The 20,549-nt window shown below is 51.6% G+C and overlaps 1 protein-coding gene across 1 annotated transcript; it reads left to right on the top strand.

The window, feature by feature from the left end:
• Positions 1 to 1,996: 1,996 nt before the first annotated feature.
• Positions 1,997 to 14,905, top strand: KRT79 (keratin 79). The gene is made up of 9 exons (XM_050748828.1): positions 1,997 to 2,524; positions 4,707 to 4,927; positions 6,031 to 6,091; positions 6,205 to 6,300; positions 12,005 to 12,169; positions 12,358 to 12,483; positions 13,135 to 13,355; positions 13,994 to 14,028; positions 14,298 to 14,905. Exons 1-9 carry the CDS (start codon positions 2,048 to 2,050, stop codon positions 14,480 to 14,482), a joined length of 1,587 nt encoding a protein of 528 aa, XP_050604785.1. The 5' UTR covers positions 1,997 to 2,047; the 3' UTR covers positions 14,483 to 14,905.
• Positions 14,906 to 20,549: the final 5,644 nt, after the last annotated feature.

The raw sequence follows: 20,549 nt of genomic DNA, 5'->3' as shown, positions 1-20,549 counted from the left end.
CGGGAGCTCCATGAGAGTGTGCCCTGGGCCCTGTGCACCTATCCCCAGCTCCCAGCACAAAGCCTGGCCCAGAGAGCAAGCTTGGTAAATGTGTGCGAGGGATGGCGTGAGTGTCAGTGTCTGGGGTGAGGTGAGACTTGTGTTTACTGACTGCCTCTCACTCCCACCAGCCTGGCTGTCCTGTGACTCAGAGGGGGCCCACAGCCACATCCTGGAGGCTAGGGCCCACTCATGACTGTTTCCTCCTCCCACACGGCCCAGGGAGAGATAAGGGAGGCTGAGAAAGTGATCTCAGCCTGGGTAAAGGAAACGAAGGTCGGTGGGAAGTGGTGGCTTCATCCAGGGATCGCTTTTCGAAAGGGCTTCCATGGAGGGCCCTGCTTATAGGCAGAGGAGGAAATGGGGCTCAGAGAAGTTGCGAGTTGCCCCAGGACACGCAGCTCAGTGTGGGAGATGGCTCGGCTTGGCTCCTCAAATGCCCAGTGTCCTAACTCCAAAATCTCCTCTTGGCTATTAAGGGACTAGTTTTGCAAGTGCTGTCACTCTCATTCCTCGTGGGAGCGGGGTTCAACTTCTTCAAGCAACTGGGAGCCACTTACAGCCTCCCAGGGGCCCTAGGAGAAGATCCCACAGCTCCCTCTGGTCCTGGAGCAGGCAGTCTCTTCACTTGCCCTCCCTAGGCTGAGGGAGGCCAAGCCTTCTCCATGGCAGTCCCATGTCCTCTCTTTTGGGATCCTGGGGACACAGGCTGGTTGGTCGTTCTGCTCATCTTGTGGGGGTGGGGAGCACAACGATGCTGTCCTCGCTCTTTTTTTTCAGGCAAGTCTCGGTTCACTTTGAGCCCATCTTCTTGCTGAGAGATGAAGGGGGTGAGGAGGGCCAGTGTCTAAAGTCACCTCCTCAATCACCCCTTGCCCCTGACAGTTGACGTCTCTGTCTTTGCTTAGGGCTTTGTTTGGTCCCAGCAGACTGAGGTGAATAGGGAGTTGGGGGCGACCATATGAGGTGATTTAAGGAGCTCCACTGGCCCCTCTGAATCAGACACATGGGCTCCTGCATAAGGGGAAGATGGGAGTGACAGGGTTTCTGCATGGGCCTCCTGGGGCTTTTTCGGAACACCTGCCTTTTGGAGCTGTGCCTGTTTCCACCCAGGGTGGTCTGTGTCCTCAGCCCACCTCCAGCTCCCTCCAAAGTGGCCGAACCTTTCTGTGGGGACTCTGCTGTGGTGCAGAGGGTCAGGGATCTCAGGTATTGGTTAAATCCCCTGCTGTCTCTTCAGCCTCCATAAGAGGGTCCTTTGCTCCCAGGCTTCTGGGCCCTGCCTGAGGACCCCAGGCCTTTTCTACCTCCTGATCAAGTGCCTTGCCCCCATGGTTGGCCAGGGACCCTCTTTCTGTCTTTGAATTCACTTTGCCTGCACAGGCTCACTTCCCAGAAGGCTCTGTCGCTCTATGGCAGAGGCACAGGCTATCCCCACTCTCACCCTGTCACCTGTGTCACCCACCCTGGACCTGTGAGGAACGGTGGGCCATGGGCTGGGGGTGGGAAGGGAGCAGGCCTGGATGCTCTCTCTGGCAGCCCATTGCTCAATGCTCCTTCTCCTACCACCTGCACAGCCCCAGGCCCTGCAGCCTTGGCTTACAACAGGGGCCTGGGACAAACCCCATAGAACAGAGCTTCCATTGACAGCGGCCACTGGGGCTGGGTAGGAGGACAGCAAGGCAGCCACTGGGTGGTGGGGGTGGCCGTGGGAGCCCATATCATCCTGTGCCAACCAAGGAGAGCCTGGGGGCAGGGGGAGAAGGTGGCATCCTGCCCCAGACAGTCTCAGCTCAGCCCCAGCTCTGGAGCACAGGTGATAACCAGGGGGGCCCCTCCCTCCTGCTGGGGGAGACCCCTCCCTCTCCCCCTGGGGCGATGGGGCAGGAGTGTCTGTGGAGCTGGGGAGCCGGCCCAGCTGGGAAAAGATAAAAAGCCCACGGTGGCCCAGCAGCTCACGGCACTCCCTTCCTGCCCTCTCGTCCTGCCCTCTGGCCTCTCTGCAGCTATGAGGTCCTCTGTCTCTCGGCAAACATACTACACCAAAGGGGGCTTCAGCTCCAACTCTGCCAGTGGAGGGGGTGGGTCCCAGGCCCGCACCAGCTTCAGCTCAATGACGGTGTCCCGGAACAGTGGCAGTGGTGGCGGGGCCCGCTGTGGCCCCAGCACAGGTGGCTTTGGCAGCCGAAGCCTCTATAACTTGGGGGGCCACAAGAGTATCTCTGTCAGTGTGGCCGGAGGGGCCTCCTCGGGGTGGGCTCTGGGGGGCTTTGGCTTTGGCAGCAGGGCATTTACAGGACAGGGGGCTGGCAGGCAGACGTTCGGGCCCGCTTGTCCTCCTGGGGGGATCCAGGAGGTCACCGTCAACCAGAGCCTGCTGACTCCCCTCCATGTGGAGATAGACCCCGAGATCCAGCGAGTGCGCACTCAGGAGCGGGAGCAGATCAAGACCCTCAACAACAAGTTCGCCTCCTTCATCGACAAGGTGAGCCAAGCAGGAAGGAGGAAGGGAGCTCTTGGGGAAGAAGCGGGACCTCTAAGAGAGGGTGGGCTGGGCTAGGACTGCTATAGCCCCCTTGTACTAGGGTGGTTGTTGACAGAGCTCTGCAGCTCTCCCCGTCTGAGCCTGGGATGCTGAGACGTGGGTGGCTGGAGGCAACCTTCAGGTCTTTGCTGTGCCTGTGCGGGGGAGTCTCCAGTCTACTCATGAGTCCTGTTTGCCAAGCCCACCTTGCCTGTGTTGAAGCCTATTCTACCACCATGATTAATACGATTGATTACACAGTAGCCTTACCTCATCATCAAAAAATGGATGGTCCTCATTGCTCCTCTTAGCAGGGTGGTCCGCATTGCCTTTTGTCATTTTACAGCTGGGGAAACAATGGCTCAGGAGTTGAAAGAGTTGTTCAAGGCTAAGGGCATGGAGCCCTGTTTGTTTCATTCTTTCAGGCTTGGAGGAGGCTTAAGGGCAAGATGTGATCAGAACACAGTTGTGTGTGGGTGGGGTAATAGAGGAAGGCTCCCCTTTGCTTCTCCTTTTTTTCCTCTCTGTTTGAGCGAAGAGGCTCAGGTTGGGGTGGACAATGAGGAGGGTGGTCGTCAGGTCACCACGCTCTGGGGGTGTGGAGTTTGACCTGTTGCCCGTAGGCGTGTCCTGAACCCTGCCCTTGCTCCACATGGATGGGGGCAGCACTTGTGCTGGGATTTCCTGGTCTGTTTTGCTGGCATTGTCCTCCTCGATCCTGAGCCAAGGACGTGGGTCATGATGGGGAAGGTCTGGCAGACAAATGTCCCTTGGTTCAGTGATTTGTGTTTTTCCAAAGAACATGCACATCTCTTTTCTCCTGTGGTACCTACAGTGCTTCTATGAAGAGTCAGAAATGGTGATATTGTGCCCATTTTTGAGATGAGAAAATTGAGGTCTAGAGAGCTCAACTGATTTGCCCACGATGATACAAGGAGTTGGAGGTAGAGGCAGGACTGGAAACCAGGCCCCTGGACTCCGTGGTTCTTGGCACTAAGAGGTGTTACTGCTCACGATAGGCACACCTGCTGCATGGTGCTCCCGGGCCATGTGACTGAGGCCCAGGTGCTGTGGAGGTAGGACCTGGAGAGACTGGATGACAGAATGTGAAGCAAGCCGTCTTGCCTGCCTCCTCACCCTCTCCCCTAGTGACTTTTGGTTTTCCTGTGGGACTGTCCCAGAGGCCAAATAAGCCAAAACCTTTCCCAGGCTTGCAGAATCACAGCCTGGGAGCTGGAGGTCTGAGAGATTGTCTTGGAACCCCAGCTGGGTCAAAAACTCCTGGGGGTCCTGTTAAACCCACACTATAAGCTTCCTTCTGAGTCTATAGAGGAAGGGCCCATACATCGGTATTTTTTAAAAAAGTTTATTTTTTGGGAAAAAATGTGGAATTTACAGAAAATTTGCAAGAATAGTACAACGTACTCCTATATACTCTTCCACCCAGTTCACCAATTTTCTTAATTTTTTTTTTTTTTTTTTTGAGACAGGGTCTTGCTCTGTTTCCCAGACTGGAGTGCAGTGGTATAATCAAAGCTCACTGCAACCTCCATCTCTTGGGTTCAAGTGATCCTCCCACCTCTGCCTCCTGAATAGCTGGGACTACTGGCGCATGCCACTACACCTGGCTAATTTTTAGTAGAGATTTTTAGTAGATTTGATTTTTAGTAGAGACAGTCTTGCTATGTCGCCCAGGCAGGTCTTGAACTCCTGAACTCAAGCACTCCTCCAGCTTCAGGCTCCCAAAGTGTGTGATTTTAAACAGTTGATTTACATTTTAAACAGTTGATTTTAATGCAGAATTAGGGGTCAGAAACATAGATCTAGTCCAGTTTACGCAGGACAAGTGAGAGAGGGAGACTCAGAGAGAAATGATTTGACCAAGGTTACCAACTAGTAAATTGGTACTGCTATTGAGCTGGGCTTTTGTGCTTATTAACTTGTTAGAGTTCTTTCCATCAGATGGGACGGTCATTTCCAGCAGTCTGTTCCCCTAAGGACCCTTCCCCACAGCCAGGTGTAGGTGCGGCTGCAGTGTCCCTATGATGCCCTGGCCTAGGAGGGGAGGTGGCAATGGACCCCATCCTTGGCCCCTCTGGTGACCGGAGGATGACGTCAGCCCACCCTTTCTGCTCTGGCTCAGGTGCGGTTCCTGGAGCAGCAGAATAAGGTGCTGGAGACCAAGTGGGCACTGCTGCAGGAGCAGGGCCAGAACTTGGGTGTCACCAGAAACAACCTGGAGCCCCTCTTTGAGGCCTACCTGGGCAGCATGCGGAGCACGCTGGACAGACTTCAGAGCGAGCGGGGGAGGCTGGACTCAGAGCTCAGGAATGTGCAGGACCTTGTGGAGGACTTCAAGAACAAGTGAGGAGGGCAGGCCAGGAGGGGCCATGTGGGAATGAGGAGGGGCAGTGGGAAACTTGCTGAGAGGGCCACCCCATTCCCAGGGTCCCAGGCTCACCTGGGGGACACAGACAGAGCTGGATCCCTCAGGTACTCAGGTCCAGCACCTGCTGCCATCTGGAGAATTGGCAGGTTTGTTTGTAATTTTAAAAAGTCTTTAAAGTAGGGAGAATAGTATAGTGAACCCCATGTTCCTGTCACCCAGCTTTAATCATTATTGGCTCATAGCCAATTTTTTACACCTCCCCACTTCCCTTCTTCCTGTGTAGTCTTTTTTGTTTTTTAACTTTGCATTTTTCTACATGTTCTGACTCCCTTGTAGTCTTGAAGCAAATCCCAGACATCTTGTCATTTCATTCATTAATATTTTACAAGTTATATTCATATATCTGCATATATGAATGTAGTTCTTCTACATGACTCAATAAAACATACAGTGCCATAATCACATCTAATACATTTTAAAACAATAATTCCTCAATATAATTAAATATCCAGCCAGTTTTGAATTTCCAGTGGTCCCATACATGTCGTAACTTTAAAAAATACGGCTTGACTCAAGCTCCAAATAAGGTTTATATATTACAATTGGTTGATATGTATATTTATAACTTTAAGGCACATTTAAAAATGACTTTTCGCATAAATCGACCATGGCAATTTCTAAGCCTTAAAATCTCATCGAAAGTGGTTGGGGAGGAGTTAGCTGGTTTGAATGACACCGTGTTGTTGAAAGTGACAGTAAAGGTCAGCCACTGTTGACACATCTTCACTTGTCCCTCTAAAGCCTCCTAAGGGATTGGATCCAAAGAGATGGCAGCTCTTGATTGCCATACTATTGCACAAGTTCTGTGCCTCTTTCCCTAAAATGGGGTGGGGAGAGGGAATGTTTGAATCAAGGCAGACCCCACATTTCTTCACTGGTTGGCTACATTAAAGAACCGCTCCTCAGAGGTGTTCTTGACCAGTGAGTGACCCATCAGGGCTTCCGTAAAGCTGAGTGGGTCCCATGCCTGAAAGGCAGAGCCAGGCTGAGCCTGGCCTGAGTCTCCCATGTGTAACAGGTACGAGGATGAAATCAACAAGCGCACTGCTGTGGAGAACGAGTTTGTGGTGCTCAAGAAGGTGAGCCGAGTGGGGTGGGGGAGGTGGTCCTTCGGCTGCCAGGGTACTGGGCTGATTCGGGAGGAGGTGACATCCCTGGGGGCTGAGGCTGTGTCTTGCTCTCTCATCCCCAGGATGTGGATGCAGCGTACATGGGCCGGATGGATTTGCATGGCAAAGTAGGCACCTTGACCCAGGAGATTGACTTCCTGCAGCAACTCTATGAAATGGTGAGGTGGCCAACGGGCAGGGAGAGTTTGCATACGTTATAAACAGCACTGGGGGTTTTCAATGGAGGTCTGACCTGAATTCACCAGTGCAGCCTCATTGGTGGAAGATGAAACCTTGACACTTTTTTTTTTTTTGGAGATGGAGTTTCGCTCTATTGCCCAAGCTGAAGTGTAGTGGCACAGTATTGGCTCATTGCAACCTCTGCCCCCAGGTTCAAGCGATTCTCCTGCTTCAGCCTCTGGAGTAGCTGGGACTACAGGTGCCTGCCACCACGCCTGGCTAATTTTTGTATTTTTAGTAGAGATGGAGTTTCGCCATGTTGGCCAGGCTGGTCTTGAACTCCTGACCTCAAGTGATCCACCCGCCTCGGCCTCCCAAAGTGCTGGGATTACAGGCGTGAGCCACCGCACACAGCCTAAAACCTTGACACTTTAATTAATATTAGCTTCCACGTATTAAGTGCTTTTGATGGGCCAGGCACTGGGGCAAGCTTTTAACATAATCTTCTCAATAACCCCATAATGCAGGTACTATTATTGTCTCCATTTTATAGTCAAGGACCCTGGGGCTCACAATTACTTGCTTGTGGTCACATAGCTAGGAAGAAGCATTCTAGAATTTGAATCTGGCTCTTGAACTCCAAAGTCTGACTCTTGTCACTGTTATATTGCCCCCTCCTGCCCAGTTTGTAATGGAGCAAGGGATGAGGGAGCAGGAATGGGCAGACAGGAGGGACTGGGATTCCAGATTGGAGTAGAAGGTGAGTAGTGGGTAGATTAAAGAATCCAGGAGGGGTTCCAGGAGACAAGGGGGCTTTGGAGACTGGAGTGAGAGGGTGGAACTTAACATGAATTGACCACAGAATCATAGACTCTTAGGGTCCGCAGGACCTCAAGACCAAACTTTCATCCAGTGCAAGAACACTTTCTATGATATCCCTGACATATCCCTATCATATGTAACCTCTACTCAAGCACTTGCTGTGGTAGGGAGCTCACTACTTTTTAGGGCAGGCATTGCCATTGTTGAACAACTTTATTAGAGCACGGACTTAGATCTCCTTCTCATGACTTCTGCCCTTGACTTTGCTCTCTGGGCTACACATATCCAGTTGTCTTCCATGTGACTTATGCCTTTCACATGACAGCCCTTTAGAAGTCACGATGATGACAGGATAAAAATCTGTGGCATGTGAGTAAAGTATTCAAGATAGAGGGATGGGGAGGGAGATTCCAGATACAAACTTCTATTGATGCAGCCTAATAGTGCACTAGTTTATGTGTTGTTTTAGAAGTCATTTCACAATGTTGGCTTCTTAGAACCCCTCCTGGACTTTTTCACATAAATCCTTTCAAATGAGACACACATCTACTCTCCTCCAACTTCCTGTATTTGGGTAGCTGAATTTTGAAACTGAGTGGCATAGTTAACCATTCCCTTTCTTTCCTATGAAATGCCATTGTGGTGTCATCCCAACATTTTGAGCTCTGTGGGCTCTGAGTAACTTGATTCTTTTATCCAATGTATTAGTGATGCATAGCTTTGTGTTATCTGCAGATGGGATAAACTTTCAGTGTAGGTATTTGATAGCATCTCGTGTAAATCATTGATACACATGTTAAGGCAATCAGGGCCCAAAACAAAGTCCTGTGGGTCTTCAGTGGTGATTTTCCATGGGATTGTTAACAGACTGTTCCATGTCTGTTAATCAATAATTTGTGGTTAAATAGCCTCAGCTACTTTAAAATCCCCTTAACAGTACTCTTACCTGGACCACATTTTTCTGTCTTCTTTCAAGAATGCTATGAAAGGCTTGGTCAAACATTGTCCATGGCAGACCTTTAGCAGTTTAATATTATAATCACGAAGGAAAATTAAATCCACTTGGTTCCACTTTTCCTTAGGGAACCCATGATGGCTTCATGCCTCCCACACACATTTAGGAATTCATTCTATGGGTCTGGAGGAGGTTGATGTCAGCCTTATTTGAAGAATTCCAAATCTCTCCTGTTTGAAAATCAGGCCAGTTACTGTGGGGTTTTGGGGTCTCCTCCTCTCCATATCTCTCAAGGATGACCAGGCATTCCTCCCCTTGGCAGTCCCTGGAGCCTCTGAGTGTATGCTCTTCCGGCCTGGATCCCTGTGATCTCCAACAAGGCCAAGGCCTCTCACCTTCCCTGTCTTGGGTCCCCATTTCCTCTCAAGTATTTTTCTTGTGCTTTCCACTTTGATGACCGGTTTGTTCTTGATGGAAAAGTGGCAAATGACAAAGCAGCTAGCTGAGCGATTGGCCTTTCCTGGATCTTTTGTAGGGATCAGCCCAAAGGGACCTCCGTGTTATTCCTGCCTAGAGTTCATCTAACAGCATCTGACCTCTGACTTTGCTGTTTCCCAGGCTTATCCTTGGCTGGACTGCTTGCCTTCCAGCATCTCTGCACAGCCTGTCTGGATGGAACTTGCTGGGAAGTGTTCTGGGCCGCCATGCTGAGTTTTTAGGTGCTTCCCCAGTTTCTACTTTGCCAGGGTCACTGATGGTCATTCATGGTCTGGGGCCTCCTTGTGGTCCCTTAGGTTCCATTCTCTCTCCTCTTCTTCTCTGATTGTTTAGGACTTGGCTTTTCTCTGGTCTAAGGCACATAGCTGGCACACTCAGCATTCCTTTCCTTTGCTATGCCTTGTTTATTTAACAAACATTTACTGAACACCTTCCACATAGCAACAAAGACAAAGTCTCAGCTCTTGTGGGGACAGGTTATCAGGTGATGAGAGCTGTAGGGGACAGGCACAGGTGCAAAGGCACATGGGGACGCCGAGGCTGACACTTCCTAGAAGGGCTGCAGAAGCCTTCGAGGGAGATGACATCTGAGTTGGATCTTGATGGAGGGGCTAGACTTCTAGAGAAGGAACAGGAAGGACTTTGCAGCCTGGGGCCCAGCCTGTGCAGTGTCACAGAGGCGTGAAGGAGCATGGTGCTTGGGTACCAGTGGGTGGTGAGTGCCCACATCGAGTGTGTGGGCACAGTTAGGTGAGGAGGAGGCAAGGGAAGGAGAAGTAGAGACCAAGCCTGGGCCCTTTCCTGTCAGAGGTCCTCACGGCCTAGCAGTGCCTCAGTGGGGTGAGAACAAAGGCCAATACAGTTGTTCCCTTGTTGTCTCATGGGCTCAATCAGTCACGGAACCAGCATGGCTCTCAATAATGCCATGGTCTGATTTTGGCCAAGCCAGATCCCACAGCCATCTGGGCGGTGAACCACCTATCACTGGGTGTCTCACGGGGCAGGAAGGCAGCCTCCATGGTGGCCTCTCTCTGGCCTGGGGTGTCTGCGGAACCCAGTCCCTCTTCCAGTTATGCCACTTCTGCCTGCTGGCTCCCTTTACCCTTACCTAGACGTCTCCACTATCTTTCCCCCTTAGAGTCCCTGGTGTCTAAGGAGACACACACCTTAGCGATTCACAGAGCTCTTTCTGCTCTGATTTCATGAGCTCCCTTTCATTGGAAAGCCTGACTTTTTCTTTTCTTTTCTTTTCTTTTTGAGGCAGGGTCTCATTCTGTCACTCTAGCTGGAGGGCAGTGGCGCAATCACGGCTCACTACAGTCTCGACTTTCTGGGCTCAAGCGATCCTCCCACCTCAGCCTCCCAAGTAGCTGGGATTACAAGCACACGTCACCATGCCTAGCTAATTTTTGTATTTTTTGTAGCAACAGGGTTCGCCATTTTTCCCAGGCTAGTCTCGAACTCCTGAGCTCAAGTGATCGGCCCACCTTGGCCTCCCAAAATGCTGGGATTACAGGTGTGAGCCACTGCACCTGGCCAAGCCTGACCTTTCTATCCCCTTGGTCTAGCAAGACCATTGCATCACCTCATCCACTCTTGATGCTGTTCAGTGGAGAGTTTTTGCCTCCTTGTCTTAGAAGTTTCGGGTTGATTTTCCTCGGGACTATGCTCTGACATGGGTCTGGAGAGAGACCCTGAGTTGGGGAGGGCAGGGGCAGGATGCTTCAAGATGATGCTGACAGTTCATCTTGGTGGGGAAGGAGTCAAGGCAGCTGTGACAACACAATCTTATCTGTGACAAATAGGCCTTATGGGCACCTCCAGTGGCCTTCAGAGAAGTCTGGGCAGGTAAGAATGCACTTAAATCAGCACATGCCATGGGTCATACATGGATCTTAAGCCCCACAACCACCGCAGGAAGAAAGTATGATCAGGCCGTGGTACAGAAGAAGGAACTGAGGCATCGCAAGTCTTAGCTGCTACATCAGCTACAGAGCCAGTGCACGTCAGGCCGGGGTCTTGATCTCAGGCTTGTCTATCTCCAAAACTCATATCTTTCCAAAAACCACAAGTTTTTGTAGTGACTGGATTGATTGTGTCTCTAACCTCCTCATCCCACTTTTTGAAATACAATCTGATTTAACAATCTGCATCGACATCAGTATGGATATTGGTTTTGCCTTTGGTATTTCTCTTTACCCCTTGTCTCTCTTTGTTCCTGCCTAGCTCTATTTTAGTCTATGTCCTCTCAGTTTCTGAAGTCAGACTCCTGGGGTTTGAAACTGAGCTCCTCACTTACTGGCTTGTGATCTGGGGCAAGTTACTTAATCTCTTTGTGCTACTGGAAAAGGGCACGTAATGAGTTAGTACCTGCCACATGCCTAATGCAGAGCCTGAACCACAGTGATGCTCAGCGTCCGAGGGTTGTTATTATTATTCTATTATAATTCCCTGGGCTGCCACAAAGGGCCAGTGTTTGAGAAAGGATGGACACAAGACCAGAATATGGGAGGTGTTGGGTTTTAGGGTTAAGGTTCTTCACCCATCAGGGAGCCTCTAAGGAGTACTGAGTGAATGAGTGATTTGTTTAGGGCATTCTATGGGCAGCCCAGAGCAGGAAGGACCATGGGAGAGATGGATGCAGAGCCCCACGTGCGACCAGTGATCCAGCTGGTCCCAAGACCAGAACAGAGACCCTTGACTCCCCATCACCTAACCTGCCATTCACAGAATCCTGAAGCCTACTTATGTGTGAAAGACGATACTTCTAGAAACAGGAGGGCCCAAGAACATCATGACAGTCTATACCTTTCTGTGTGCTCTAGAGGAAACCACTTGGGCTTTGTGGTGTAATTGACTGGTCGGAGGCTGGGTCCCACCCTGGACCTGGTGGTCTTGGATGCATCACTTCTCTCCAAACCTCTTTCATCACATGTCCACGGTCAGGGCCACTGTGGATGGTGGTGCAGCTGGTGATTTGGCTGGTGCTGGACGTGCTGCTTCCACCTGAAGGGCTGTCTTTCCCCAATTTGCACAAAGGCACTCTGTGAGCCTGCCTGTGAGCCTGCCATGGGCACCCTGTGAACCTGCCATGGGCCCGCCTGCCGCACAGGGTGTTCTGAGGCCTAGAGGGGTTAGTGAATGTGCTAGCACAGTGCCGGGCATCAGTGGTAGTGCAGGGAGTACACATTCTCTTTTCCCTCTCTAATCTTTTGGAAGCCTGCAAACCCACAAAAATAAATGAAGTCTGTAAAAATGGGAGCTTCATTTTATAGCTGGGGAGACTGAGGTCTTTCCAGTTGTGACTTTGCTCTAGGCTGGAGCCTGGACAAGAGCACAGGCCTCCTGATGCTACCTGTCTTTCACCCCCTGATGCTTCCTGGGGCCTGGAGCACGGATGCTGGTGGCAACTGTCTCTGTTTCTTCAGGAGCTGAGCCAAGTGCAGACCCACGTGTCTGACACCAATGTGGTGCTGTCCATGGACAACAACCGCAACCTGGACCTAGACAGCATCATCGCCGAGGTCAAGGCCCAGTATGAGCTGATTGCCCAGAGGAGCCGGGCTGAGGCCGAGGCCTGGTACCAGACCAAGGTGAGAGGCATAGCTGGCTCAGGTGTGAGGCCTGGGGTCTGATCAGATCTTCTCCCATCGTAAGAGGCTTGGGCCTCTGGGACTCTTGGAGTCCGGGGGGCCAGATATACTCAACTTGCATGGGGCCTCCAGCTGTGAGAGTGGGCTGGGGCCATTTGAAAGCTCACTGCCACTTCTTTGGTCCCCAGTATGAGGAGCTGCAGGTGACGGCTGGGAAGCATGGGGACAACCTGCGGGACACCAAGAACGAGATTGCTGAGCTCACCCGCACTATCCAGAGGCTGCAGGGGGAGGTAGATGCAGCCAAGAAGCAGGTGGGACTCTACCTGGGGGCTGGGGGGTCTGGCCTGGTGTTGGCAGGGCCTTCTCATTGTCATCCCGAGGGGCTAGGCCTGCTCTTCTCTTGATGGACACAATAGAATGCTAGGCCATTGATCACAGGCTCCTTTTACAGGGGGGAAACTGAGGCCCAGAGAGGGAAGGGGCTTGTCCAATGTCACACGATATATGAGTGGTAGAGCAGGTGGCACAACCTTCTCCAAGAAGACTGCTCCATCCCATCTCCAGGAGGTCAGAACAGGAGGTAGAGGGTTCAAGGGGCCAGGTCACAGATGCTGATGCCGACTCCATCTTGAGGACAGCTGAAAAGTCTGGGTTCTTCCACAGATTAGAATGAAGCACTTGGTTACTAATCAGGCTCTGTTATTTATTTCATCTCTTCTGAGGCATTGGGCTGATCTGCAGTAGGAGGGGTTGACGTTAGACTTCAGTGAGGACTTTCCCAGTGGCCTTACTTGATCCTGCTTGTGTAATAGCATCTCTTCAGATAAATACTTCTCTCTTCTTTCTTTCCCAGTTGGTTGGGGGCAGGGATGTGGGAATCATGATGCCTTCATGGCTTGAGGGCAGAGAGATGAATGGGATGACCCCGGAGGGTGCTTCCAACACCTCTCCCCGCTGGGCAGTGTCAGCAGCTGCAGACGGCCATTGAGGACGCGGAGCATCGTGGGGAGCTGGCGCTCAAGGATGCTCAGAAGAAGCTTGGGGATCTGGATGTGGCCCTGCACCAGGCCAAGGAGGAGCTGGCGCGGCTGCTGCGTGACTACCAGGAGCTGATGAATGTCAAGCTGGCCCTGGACGTGGAGATTGCCACCTACCGCAAGCTGCTGGAGAGCGAGGAGAGCAGGTGGTGGCCCCTCCTGCCCGACCCAGAGAGCTGCTCAGGCCTGCCCTGGGGGAGAGCCCGAGGAGTCTGCTCTGGGGTCAAGAGGGAGAGGGAGGAACCAGGGAGCAAGATCCTGACTCACGCCGGGGGAACATCTGTTTGTGCCCACTGCCTCCGTCACTCCTCTCCTTGGCTGGCACAACTCTTGTTAATCCTTATTGCGGCTGACAGCCCGGTAGGAATGGAACTTCCTCTTCTATCACCAGATTCCACCAGCAGTGGAAGCTTTGGAAAAAAAGTCCACCATTTTTGTCCTTAGGAAAGGCATGAAATAGAGAGAAAGTGGGCAGAAACTAGGCAGCTCTGTCTGGTTGTGGGCTTGTTGCCATTGGGGCAGGGATGCAGTCCGTAGCCCACATGGGGAGAGAGGAAAGAAAAGGGGAGGATGGGAGTTGGCACAGCCTACTGGCGACTCGGCCTTCTCTGCAGCACCGGGTTTTGGACCTGGGCACAGCCCTATGCACATACTTCTCACGTTTCCTGGTCTTGTCATCAGGATCCACTGAGTCGATCCAATGTAAAGGCAGAGGGAAGGAGAGGGTTTTCATGTGGGCACCAGGGACCACTGACTGCTCTCCCGGCCTTTCCGTGTCCCCTAGGATGTCTGGAGAATGTCCCAGTGCAGTCAGCATTTGTGAGTATTTACTCCCCGCTTCCTGCTCCACCCCTGGCCAGGCCCCAGAACTCTGCTCAGTTTATGCAACCTGTCCTTGTCCTAAAGCATTGCTCTCCTCCATTCGAGCCCCTGGAGACAGGTTCAGAGGGTCCTAGTACTGGGCTTCTCTATCCATTTCCCATAGCTCTGCTGCCTGATTTTGTTCTGATTCTCCACTGATTTCTGGGTGTCCCCCAGCCCTCTCCTGGCACAGCCACCCTGATTAATCCAGACCCTTTGCTTTGCAGCTGTGACTGGCAACTCCACTACTGTGTGCGGAGGTGGCATCGCCCTGGGTGGGAATGGGGGGGCCACCAAGGGTGGATTCAGCACAAATGTGGGCTACAGCACCGTCAAGGGAGGGCCAGTCTCTGGGGGAACCTCCATCCTGCGGAAGACCACCACGGTCAAGACGTCCAGCCGGAGGTATTAGCTGCTGAGCCCTGCAAGGGCCCCTGCAATCCTCTCCCTGCCCTCCTCACCCCACCTCTGCCGCCCTTTCCAGTCACTTTCTCAGGAGCAGGAACAGCCAGGGGACCTCAGACCCAGGGTGTTTTCATACCAGACTATTTGCATCTTGGAAAGCACTCAAATCTACTCAGGTTTTTTTCTTGGTCCTGCAATAGGGTGGGAGGGGAGGTTAAAGTTGCCAGCTTGAGTGATGTGCTTGGGTGACTTGGGGGTGATCTTTTGACCACTGAGAGGAGGCTGAATTTCCCAAGCCATTTGGAGAGAGAGAAGTTGAGAGTGGTCCCCAAAGACCCTTCAACCTCCCCAGTCCCCCACCAGACCCACCCTCTCCCTGAATCTACCCACACCCCCCTTCCCTGTCTGTGTCTCAATAAATGGTACAACTACAGCTAGCTGTCTGTGGCTGCAGTCTGTTCTGCCTGGGGAACTGAAATTGTGTCCATTGATTAATGTCCTGATGCCTGACACAGCAACAATCACACACTCACTACGTCCCAATCGCCATGCTTACTTAGGTACATTAGTTTGATACCATCGCCACTCCAAGGCTGTACATGGCTCACAAGAGGAGACTGAAGCTCAGAGGGAACATGTACGCAGCTCAAGGCCAGACCTGGCTGAGTGGCTGCCTATTACCCAGCCACCCCCTGGTGCCCATTCAGCCTCCCACTAACTCTGTAGGGGCAGATGGCATGCTTTGTTCAGTGGAGAGATCTTAGGCTTTAGAACTAGGCAACTTGGGTTTAAATCCAAGTTCTGCCACTTACTAGCTGTGTGACCTTGGTCAAGTTACCTAACCTCTCTGAGCTTTAGTTTCCCTCTTTGTAAAAGTAGGTTGTGATAAGAACATGTGTAAAGCATCTGGCTGATGGAGGCCCTTACGGGAATTGGGTTTCTTTGCTTCCCCACTCCCTGACTTCTGGATTCCCAGCTCATCCTCTTGGCCTCAGTGGTGTCTCTCTCAGCCCCCACATCCAGTCAGCAAGAAAAATCCACATTTAATTGGATTTTGTGGTTTACAAATACATTACTTTGCCTGTGACCATCACCACAGCCCTGGGTTCAGCAGTGGGCACGTGGTGTTCCAGTTTACAGGTTAGGCGATTCACGCTCACAGAAGTGAACTCTCATGCTGTAGTCATCCTGCTGGTTAGAGGCGGGTCAGTAGTGTCCAGGGCTGCAATTTCAAGCCCTCTGTCCCGTGACCCTGGAAGCTACCTCTGTCCTACTCCTGCCTCCATCACTTGCTAAATTTTACTGCTCCTTCCTCCGTGTGTCTCCTGATATCACCTCCTTTCCTCTTCATCTCCACAGTTCTCTACTCTGAGCCTGGACCCCATTCTTCAAGCTGTACCCAAGTGATTCCCCAATTGGCTGGCCTCTCAGCCCTGCAACTCTCAGGCCCTCCCCACCCTGCTACCAAACCAGTCGGCCCGACCCGAGGCTGTCACCACACTGCTCCCTTCCTTGGCAATGTTAGTGCTGCCAACCCCTTAGGGCTCCTGGCCGTTGCTGGGATGCAACCCTCACTCTTCAGGCCTGATCACCCCGTCCTCCTCAGAGGAGCCCCGAAGAGTTCTGATAAAGCTTCCTCCAGGGCTGTGGAAGGCCAGCAGAGGGATTTTCAGCCAAACCCTAACCTCCAGCTTAGGAACACAAAGGCCTAGCGGTTTAGGGTCAGCTCTGCCTCACCAGCCTGGGTGGTCTCTAGCTTCCCTTCTCAGACAGATGGAGTATAGCCCACCCCATGTACAACACTTTGAGGAATACTTGCTAATGCTCATTGAGTGCCAACTGTGTGCCAGCACTGCTGTGAAGCCTTTAACTGATTATCTTCACAGCAGCCTGTAATACAAATACTATTATCATCCTAATTTTGCCTAGAAGGAAAATAAGGCAGAGTGGTTAAGTAACTTGCCTAAGGTCACACAGCTAGTAAGTAGCAGAGCTAGGTGTGGAATCCAAGTAATCTGGTTCCATAACCCAAGCTCTTAACCACCAGGTTATTTTGCTTATATAGAAAAAGGAATAGAGAGGAGGGGGTGCTGGAGCTAGAAGGGGCATTGGATGCAATCGACTCCAAACTTTTTATTTCATAGATAAGAAAACAGGTTGAGGAAGGGGAAGAATTTATCCAAAGCCATGGTAACTTAATGGCAGTGTTAACAAAAATCAGTTTTACTGAGATCATAGGCCAGGTGTGGTGGCTCATGCCTGTAATTTCAGCTCTTCGGGAGGCGGAGGCTGAGGCAGGTGGATCGCTTGAACCCAGGAGTTCAAGACCAGCCTGGGCAACATGGTGAGACTCCGTCTCTACAAAAAAATACAAAAATTAGCTGGGTTTGATAATGCATACCTGTCGTCCCAGCTACTTGGGAGGCTGAGGTGGGAGGATCACTTGAGGCTGTTGAGGCCGCAGTAAGCTGTGATTGCACCATTGCACTGCAGCCTGGGTGACAGAGGGAGACCCTGTCTCAAAAAAATTCTATTTAGGGCTCAAAAACTGAACAATAGAAACTTTTAATTGTCATGGAAAAAAACCTCAGAGATTATATTGCAGCCCAGGAGGGCCCACCAACAGTAATGTGCTGCTTAGACATACTTGTTGAAGGATGGGAATGGCCCAGACCCAGGGGTTTCCAAACTGAGGACCCTAAGGGCTGCTTTCAGGGCTGCAGGGGGAGGTCAGTAGGTGAGAAGTATCATGGTCCCCTCCTCTGCACCAACTGGATTATCTCCCCTTATCTGTTTTACTCATGAGGCTGTGCGCGTGATTTTGTTTGTGAGGGTGCTTTTGCTGCCAGAACATGCGGGAAGCCCCTGCCTGTATATGCCCGGGGTAGGAGGCCAGCAGGGGCAGCTCTCTGGCCTGGGGAAAGAGGAGCCCCTGGGTACAGGCCCCCACGCCTGGCTCTCGGGAGTGCCCATCCTCTCATTGCCCTCACTGGCCTCTCCTTAAAACGCTGATGGCCCTTTTCTGCAGAATCTCCGATCCCCATATTGGCTCTGGCTCCTCAAGAATGACTCAGGCCCGGTGGGGCAGTTGAAGTTGGTTGACCGAATGGGGTGAGGGTGCCTGCCTGGCCAGGGAGGGCAGGAGCACTTTCCCACACCACACAGCGGATTTGGAGCTGAGAGTGACAGAAGCCCTCAGGATCCCTTAATCCCAGGGCTGAATGTGTGAAGGGCTTGCCTCCCTCACCCAGAAAGCCCTGAGCAAACACTCCCTCCGCCCGGCTCCACACCCCTGTCAGCTGCTCATCCCTCTGTGAAAAGACTGGGAACAGCTGCCAAACAAGGAAGGGTCACGGAGGGCAGTAGCAGAATCTGCGTGTGGGGGTCTGGGGAAGGGCAGGGGACCAGCTTTTAGCTGTGGCTGATGGGTAGAGGTACCTTGTTCAGCCGCCTGCCTCTGGCCCAGATACGAAGGAGATGTCTGTCCCATTTTCAGGGAAAGAAACTCATCTCTCTTTCTCTCTCACTCTAGGGTGTAAAGGCGCTTTTGCATAGGAAGTTCTTCCTTATGTCTACCTTCAGTTTCTCAGGCTCAGTTTGAAGATTTTGTGAGCTTCTTGCAATTCTGATTTAATAATAAGGACACAGAATGTGGCTCTAGACTAGAAATTTCTTCCTGTTTGGATTGGGTTTATTGTAGGGTTTGTCATGAAATTAATTTGGATTTAGTTAACTGGAGGATACAAAACTGGCCCCTCAGGACAGTGTCATATCTTATTGGGTACTTGTAAGAACAGGGCCACATCAACCAAGCAACTGACCATGTGCCGAGGGTAAGGACAGAAAGGAGCTGAGCCGCATCTGCGGAGCTTGCAGTCTGCTGGCCAGACACCATGGCCGTCCTGGTGGACCATGAGCTACTGGGCTGTATAAGTTGCTGTGTACGTTTTTCCCCTGAAGATTCTGTGCGGGCCAGTCACTCATATAAAACATTGTATCTACCGTTTTATACATTGTAAGGTCACAAGCTTTGAAGTCAGACAGATAGGACTGACTTCCCATCTCTACCACTTCCTGGCTGTGTGATCTCAGGCAAGTTACATACCCCTCTGAGCCTCAATGTCTGCAGCTCCAAACTGGACATAGGAAAACACTTCTTTGGCCGGGTTGTTAGAAGAAGCATCTAGTGTTCAGCATATAATGGTAGTTCCAAAAGAGAATCCCTTCCACCCAAGAGGCACCGCTGCCTTTCCTTTGTCTTCCTTCTTGTATCAGGGATAGAACATCTCAAGTCACCTTCATGAGAAGTACTTCAGTTGCAGCTCCTTGGTTTGGGTGCCCGACAGGCATAAAATAAGACTGATTGCATATTCTATATTGTTTCCCTGAAAATCCCCTTAGCTTCTGGCTTGCTTTTTGTTCTAAGCAGTAGACACAACTTTAGGGGCAGTGAACCCACACCATTTTCTCCTAGTGTTGGAGTGTTACAGCCATAGAGTAAAAGACCCAATAAGCACACTACAAGCCATGTGCTCAGGCAAAGCCTCTACCCTGGCCTGTGATAGTCCCCATCAAACCCCAGGGGCTACCAGAGAAGAAAGCAGTGAATGGCAGGTGCAGAGGCTGAGGTGAGGCAGCCGGGGGCACTGAGCTCTGGCCCTCACTCAGGGTGAGATCCCAGTGGTCCTACCATGTCCTCTGGGGCAGGAAACCAGGCAATTGGACCTCAGCTTCCCAAGGGGGATGCTCACATGTTTCCTCTGCTCCTGCAGCTGCAGCCCCCAAAGACCTGCAGTAGTTCCCACCCTCCTTCCAAACCATGCCCACCTTAGGAGCAAGAGTGGAAATTGATAGACCCTGGGATGCTAGTGCTCCCAGAGCCCATTTGACCCAAACAGCCAGTTCCATCAGGTTTATTCGGGTGCCCATTCTGCATTGGTTATGACACAATTTAAACAGAGTGACTTTATACCAGGCAGAACAGTGTGAGTGAGAGGCCATATGTGAGTGAGAGGCCATAGAATATGGAGCCTTTGGGACCAGACTAATGTGAGTTTAAATCCTGCCTCCATCACGTGCTGCTGTGTGACTCTGGGAGCTACTTTACTTCTCTGAGCTTCTGAAAGGAAGGTTAATGGTGCTAACCGCATAGAGCCTCTAAGTAGACTAGTTGATCAAGTGTAGGTAAGGCATCCAGCACAGGACTTGGCACAAAGTGGGCGTTTGGTGAATCTGGGCAGAAAGGATCAGTGAAAGTCCAACCCCTTCCTTCTAGGAGATGGTTCTGGCTCTAGAATGCTCACCTATTGCAGGTGGACTGACCCATGACCCAGGCATTCTCCCGTGATGTGGTCTGAGGACTCCAGTCCTTACGACCACAGTCCCTCCACCCCTCTCCACTTACTTAGAGGCCATCTTGGCAGAGACAGACCACAGGTAGGGGTAGGAGGGGTTGGGGGAATGGGGATAAGGGAGGAAGTGGCTGGAGAAGGAGCTGGCTGAGCTCTCAGCCAGCCTGGCCTTCCCTGCATCCCTGCATCTGGGGTGGGATCTGCTGACCACTCTGTCCTCAGCACTGGCCCCTGCCTTCTGTCTGTGCATGGAGGCAGCCGTTCACTCTCTCCCTGGCCAGCTTTCATTCAGCTAGGGGCAGCTTGGGTCTGTGGGATTAATCAGGTGCCGGTGACCACTCTTCCTCAGACCTGGGGTCATTTCATCCATGAGGAATTGAGAAAAGGAGGGAGAACAAAGACAACAGATATCTCCTTGTAAATGACAATGGCAAAGCTTGGGCAGGAAGAGAATGAATGCCTGCTGACCTCCTATATGCCAGGCACCATGGGGACATTGTCTCATTCCCTGTGAGGCACATGTCCCATTTGGTAGATGAGAAGATGGATTGGATGGTCCATTATCACGCTGCTCATAAAGACAAATTGAGTCTGGAAAATTTACAAAAGAAAGAGATTTATTGGACTTACAGTTCCACGTGGCTGGGGAGGCCTCAAAATCGTGGCAGAAAGCAAAAGGCACTTGTTACATGGTGGTGGCCAGAGAAAGAATGAGAGCCAAGT

Source organism: Macaca thibetana, chromosome 11 (genome assembly GCF_024542745.1).
Source record: "Macaca thibetana thibetana isolate TM-01 chromosome 11, ASM2454274v1, whole genome shotgun sequence".
Classification (NCBI taxonomy): domain Eukaryota; kingdom Metazoa; phylum Chordata; class Mammalia; order Primates; family Cercopithecidae; genus Macaca; species Macaca thibetana.
This window is presented reverse-complemented; position numbering and strand designations above follow the sequence as displayed.

Bases quoted from the DNA above. Each gene is read 5' to 3' on its own strand.
- KRT79 (XM_050748828.1), top strand. From the start codon at position 2,048: ATGAGGTCCTCTGTCTCTCGGCAAACATACTACACCAAAGGGGGCTTC. The intron at 2,525-4,706 runs GTGAGCCAAGCA...GCTCTGGCTCAG, and splicing joins TCGCCTCCTTCATCGACAAG to GTGCGGTTCCTGGAGCAGCA. The intron at 14,029-14,297 runs GTGAGTATTTAC...TTTGCTTTGCAG, and splicing joins TCCCAGTGCAGTCAGCATTT to CTGTGACTGGCAACTCCACT.